Below are 6,000 nucleotides of genomic sequence, written 5' to 3'. Positions count from 1 at the left end.
CAAGGTGAATAATCTCTTGGAAACAGATTATGCTGAATTGGGGTTCATCCATTGCTCAGTGAACCAGGGAGGTGGGTACATGGTGCATTTTGGATGGTTTGGGGCTCTCTGTCATACCTTTGCTGCTGCGAACACTTCTGCATTGAAACTCTACTGTGCTAACCAGGGAATGACAGAAGTATCCAGGATTTCCCAGTGTTAGGGCATTTTATGTAGAAAGCGTTGGGCTGTCCTGCACTTCCTGGACACTGCAGTTATCATAGTGAAGCCCCTTCTTTCCCTGCTGGAAATCACTTTCATTAGAGCATTAAATTGCAAACTGATTCCTGTTTTCTTTATTATTTTTGTCTTCTTCAAAATAGGACTTCCAGTCTAAGGTCATTTCCCGCCCTCTTCCCCTGGAGCTGCAGAAATGGTGGGTGCTAGCTACAAATGGAAATTTGGAATGGCATCAAATTACATGCTGGACTAATTGTACTGGACTGGAATCGCCTCTGATGAAGTCTCCAAGGTAAAAATCAGTTTCCAAGAGTTGAACCTCTCCCCTTTTCCTTCCTCTTCCTCTCCTCCTACCTCCCCTTTCATCTCCTTTCCCTATTTACCTCTCCCCCTTCCCATCCCTCTCCTCCATTCCTCCTCTCCCCTCCTCCCTTCCTCCTCTCCCTTCCCTCTCTTCCTTCCTCCTCTCCTCTTCCTCCCTTCTTCCTCTCCTCTCCTCTCCTTTCCTCTCCTCTCCTTTCCTCTCCTCTTCCTTCCTTCTTCCTCTCCTCTTCTCTCCTCTCCTCTCCCATCCTCCTCTCCTCTCCCCCTCCAAGAGGAGCCCAATCTTCCTGACTCTAATAATTCAAACCCAAGCTTCTGGGTGACCTTAACGGATGTCTGGTACTCTCATCCCATCATTCAACTCCCTGTACCATGTTTTCATTCTCTGTGGGAGAGAGGTTCCACGTTTTGCCTGTGGTCGGTCCTCTGTATCTTGGGTTCTCATCTTGTGGAGTTAAGTAGTTTGACATAAATCACATAGGTACTGAATGGCAGATTTTGTCCAGATTCCCTGATCAGAAGAGTAGAACTCTCTTTCTGGGACATCCCATTGGACGAGGTCCGAGGCTCAGCCTAGCGATGGCTGAGGTATACAGGAAGACATGTGAATAGGCTTGCTGCACATGTCACACCTCTTGATGCTGGGATTTTGGTGTCCACAGTGGATGGGGAATCCTGGGACCACGGAGGAGGAGTTCCAGGCAGAGCCTGATATTCCCGGGGTCAAGTGTCTGGACATTTGCTTCACAAGTGAAAGAAGAAACAAAGTGAATCAAGTTTTTATTAAATTCCCTTGAATATTAAGGAAGGGTAGACAATGAGGGATAGGAAGACTGCATTCAAATATTTTTCTTCTATTTCCTTTTCTGTTGCAGGAAAGACCATGTGACCACATTGTCAACAGGATTAGCTCAGGGAGTGCAGGAATACTGGCCATGCCAAGAAACTTAACTTTATTTTATCTTCAATCTATTCTCCCCTGTAAACTTGGAGGTTGGTTTAGTAGACTATGAGGCCCATCTTCCAAACCAGAGGGTGTTAATAGATGATCAGAGAAGCCAGAAAGCTCCTGGACCCTGAGTCCAGTGTTTCCATGTATTCTTTCACATGCTCACACCATGCAGACTTTTACTTGAATTTAACTTTCAATATGTATTTTTAAAAATTCTGTGATGGTAAAAAAATAGAATCTAACCCCACGCTCTACAAGAGCAGCTGAACTGGCACCTTGGTGAGTTACAAGTAGACTTTTAACCAACGCGTGGCATTAACTTGAAAAACTCTTCCATTTAGTTATTTTTATCCATTACTGGGGCTTGAACTCAAAGCCTCAAGTGAGCTCTCGGTTGGCTTTTTTTGCTCAAGTAGCTGGGATGGAAAACCCTTTATATAAGGTAGCTGTGGAGAACTGAGTTATGGCTCAGCACATAGGAAAGTCTCCTTGGCTTTCGGCTTCCTTGGGGCAAAGGCCGTGGAGTGTGATGGTTCTTGACTTGTTTGTCCTGCCTCCCACGCTAGTTTTCCCCAGGAGCCTGGTGGTCTGGGTTTGCACTGACACAGTCCTGTTTCTCCTTAGGATGAGATTCTACAGTAAGTCCGTGTTGCTGTTCCACTGGCTCTTTCTGGCCTATGTGCTAATGGTGTGCTGTAAGCTGATGTCCGCCTCGAGCCAGCACCTCCGAGGGCACACAGGTGAGCCCCTAGCCCTTTAGGCTCCATGAATAAACCCCATCGCAGCTCAGCATGTATGCTTCCACAGGTAATGGGGTGGAGCTTGGCGTGGGGAGCAAGTTGGCAGAAGAGGTGAAGTGCAGCCAGGGTCCGGGCTGCTTGCCATAGGTGTGCTTCCAGGCGTCCTTCCAAGATCTTTCTTGGTGCTGTTTACTTAATTTTTTTCTTGTCCTGGCTATTTTTTCTAAAAAAAAAAAAAAAAAGAACACTATACCAGTGCGCATGCGTGCACGTCTGTGCGCGCGCGTGTGTGTGAGTGAGTGTGTGTGTGAGTGTGCGCATTGCACAAGCTCCCAGATAACGGGTGAGAGTCCTTTAACCCAGGGCTATCCTGAAAGGAGCTTTCAGATCATTGAGGACTCATTTGAGATGTGGAGAAAGGATGTTGAATAATTAAGATGCTTAGTAAAAGAAAGAAAAGAGTGAAAAAGCCAGTGGTAACTTTTGCAAGAGGACTTATAATAGATTGTACTTAACGTTTTTGCAGTCATTCTGATTATTTAATTTCCAATGAAACTGTTGGTGAATTTCTTTTTTTTTTCCTTTCTTTTTTGAAAGACAGGGTTTTGCTGTGCTTTGTGTTGTACGTGCTGTTCCCAAACTCCCAGGCTCAAGTGATTTTTCCTGCCTCAGTGTCCTCAGTAGCTGGGAGTTGTTTATTTATTTACTTTTTTTTGCCTAGCTTTGTGTTTGTTAGGCATTCACTGTGCCATTTGAGCCATGCACCAAGTCTGATCACTTCATTTTAAAGGACAGATTAAAGCTGTCATCTAAGCTGGGCACTGGTTCATTTAATCCTACTAACTCATGAGGCTGAGATCTGAGGATCATAGTTTGAAGCCAGCCTAGGTAGGAAAGTCTATGAGATTCTTTTTTATTTTTATTTTTGTCAGTGGTTAGGCTTGAACTCATGGCCTAGGTACTGTCCCTGAGCTCTTTTCCTCAAGGTCAGCCCTCTAGTACTTTGGGTCACAGTGTCACTTCTGGTTTTCTGGTGGTTAATTGGAAGTAAGAGGCTCACAATCTTTCTTGTTCGGGCTGGCTTTGAAACATCATCCTCAGATCTCAGCCTCCCGAGTAGCTATGATTACAAGCAAGAGCCAGCAGTGCCTGGCCTTATGAGACTTATTTCCAGTTAACCATCAGTGCCTAAACCCTGAGTTCAAGCCTTAGGACTGGCACAAAAAAAATCCTGTCATTAGAGTGTGTGTGTGTGTGTGGGGGGTAATATTGTGTAGCTCTCCTTCCCCTCTCATTTAAGGTGGCAGGCCTTGTAAATTCCCCAGAGAGTATGTGTCATTTTTCTGTGTCTCTGAATTGAGCCAAATCCTTACTGATTCCATCATAGTAACTGGGGGTGTGTAGCGCCCAAAGTACTTTAACCTCTTGGGTAGAAAGTGACACTGTAGCTCATGCCTGTAATCCTTGCTACTCAGGAGGCTGAGATTGGAGGATGGCAGTTCAAAGTCATCCTGGATAAGAAAGTCCAAAAAGCTGTGGAAATGGAACTGTGGCTCAAAGTAGTAGAGGGCTAACTTTGTAAACAAAAGCTCAGGACTGTATCCCAGCTATGAGTTCAAGGCCTAGGACCTACACAAAAACTCATATGTGAACCCTACCCTGTGTGCATGCCAGAAGTAGAAGTCCACATTTGCAAAGCTCTTCTGAGATGGCTCTGAGCTGGCCCAACCCCAGGTTCCTGGCACATCCCTGCCTCTGCTCCGTTAGGGCTGCCTGTAATTGTCAGCTCAAGATAATTTCTTAAACCTCTCACAACTCCATTTTCCCTCTTCGAGCAACACTTCAAAGAAGATGAGAAAAATAATGATTGAAGTTTCAGGGAATCAGCATAAAATCGATGATGTTCTGCTACTGTGGAGGACCTGTCGCTTGCCCATGTGGCGTCGTGGACCTTTTGATGGGTTTGTTGGAGGGGGGCAGGGGAACCGTGTGTGAAGTCATTGGTTTTGTCTGTGGCATCCATATCACCGGCTCCCAGTGGAGGCGGGGCCACAGCAAAGCATCACAGTGGGCTTCGTTATCAGCTGCAGATGCCCAGATTTTCAGGAGCCTGGCTGCAAGGGGTTGTGTGGTGGAGTGATTAAAACGAAGAGAAACACAGAGGGCATGCTCGAACTTTCCATTTTTTTCTGTGTAGCAGTCCTTGCTTTGTGCCACACCGCTCTGAATTTGGGCAAATCAAAATTCTGGCCAAATCTAAATTACCATTGGAGTTGTAGCCTGGAGAAAGGCAAATGGTACTTTCCTTATCAGCTCAAGTTTGACCCACAGCAGGACTGGCCTGTTCTGCTAGAGAAAGGAGTCACACACTAGAATTTCCACGGTCTCATGGACTTTCTGGCTTGGTCTAGAACATGGCAATACATGCGCTTTGCTGAGCTTCTGTAGCCTTGATAAGGAGATGTACTTTATCTTTTGGTGGGTCGTGGGGCTTGACCTCAGGGTCTAGGCACTGTAAGTGCTTTTTGGACAAAGCTAGCGCTTTACCACTTTGAGCCATAGCACCATTTCTAGTTTTCTGGTGGTTAATTGGAGATAATAGTCACATGGACTTTTTTCCCCTGGGCTGTCTTTCAACCATGATCCTCAGATCTCAGCCTCCTGAGCAGCTAGGATTACAGGTGTGAGCCACCAGTGTCCAGGTGTAATGTGTATTTTAAGCATGCTTAGGTGTCCTGAAGACCTTGTGGGTTCGTGTATTCTTCTTACGACAATGAGGATGATAATACCTATTTTTTCATACCTGTTGCTCCTCTTATTATGATGATCACATCCTAAATTTTTGCCAGAAACATAGAGGAAACTTCATCTTATCGTGGCAACTTCGTCTCTTTTTGACTAAAGGCTCTCTTAATATATTGATGAGTTATCGATATAGTTTTTTGAGTGCTTTTATTCTTTTTAGGTTGTTGTAAGTGTTGCCATTCAACAAAATAGTTTGAGTGCAGTGAGTTTGAGTCGGTGTCACCCTGTCAACACTCTCATCCACACCTCCCCACTTATGCTTCCCCTCACTTTTCTTAATTTTTTAGGATATGCATTGAATTTTTCTTTTGCCATTTCACAAAGCAGCTGATGTATACGGTGTATCTTGATTGGTGTCATCTTTTTAAACCATTGTATCTTCTTTCCATTTTTTGGTGGGCTTTGTTTTGTGTGCTTCGTATTTTTCAAGGGCTTTTTGTCTATTGAGGACCCTGGAGAATTTGGACTGTGCTGTTCTCATTCCTTCCAGCTCTCCCCCTTCCACCCCTCTCGTGCTATGGTACAAAGTTTGCTTGTGATCATCAGAAGATATACGCTGATCTCTGCAGTAGCGTGTGACAGTTTTCTTCTCAGGGCGGTGCTCGGTGGGTGATGACTTGAGGGTCTACGCAGGTGTGGTTTGAGGGCTGAAGAACCAGGAGGCTGCAATCAAGATCTTCTCCCCACTGTGGGTGGATCTCGGGCAGCCTGGAGGGAATTGTAGAGAACCAGGGGAGAATCTGGGAACTAGTTTCCAGAAGGGCTACAGACTCTGTCCCTGGGGCTGTGGGCCTGCGCTGACTGGCGGCCCTTGGAGGTGGGACCCCAGGAAGCCCGTTAGGAGTTTGTTGGGGCTTCTAATGGCTTAGATGCATAGAGGTACTGACTGACCACTGCGACTTAAGACCATGTATATATTTTTTCAGCTCTGTCTCCACCAAGCTAGTGGCAGAGGGGAAA

The 6,000-nt window shown here is 45.6% G+C and overlaps 1 protein-coding gene across 1 annotated transcript in view; it reads left to right on the top strand.

Moving 5' to 3' along the window:
- The first annotated feature begins 497 nt into the window (after positions 1 to 497).
- Positions 498 to 6,000, top strand: part of Tafa4 (TAFA chemokine like family member 4) — a 106,693-nt gene continuing 101,190 nt past the window's right edge. The window contains exons 1-2 of the mRNA XM_090355410.1: positions 498 to 511; positions 2,120 to 2,235. Of these exons, the coding sequence (XP_090211536.1) occupies positions 498 to 511; positions 2,120 to 2,235 (130 nt within the window). The remainder of the gene's footprint in view (positions 512 to 2,119; positions 2,236 to 6,000) is intronic.

The sequence above is a fragment of the Megascapheus bottae genome, chromosome 2 (genome assembly GCF_031878675.1).
Source record: "Megascapheus bottae isolate mThoBot1 chromosome 2, mThoBot2.hap1, whole genome shotgun sequence".
In the NCBI taxonomy this organism is placed as follows: Eukaryota; Metazoa; Chordata; class Mammalia; order Rodentia; family Geomyidae; genus Megascapheus; species Megascapheus bottae.
Note: the sequence above shows the minus strand (reverse complement) of the source record. Positions and strands in the feature narration are given on the sequence as shown.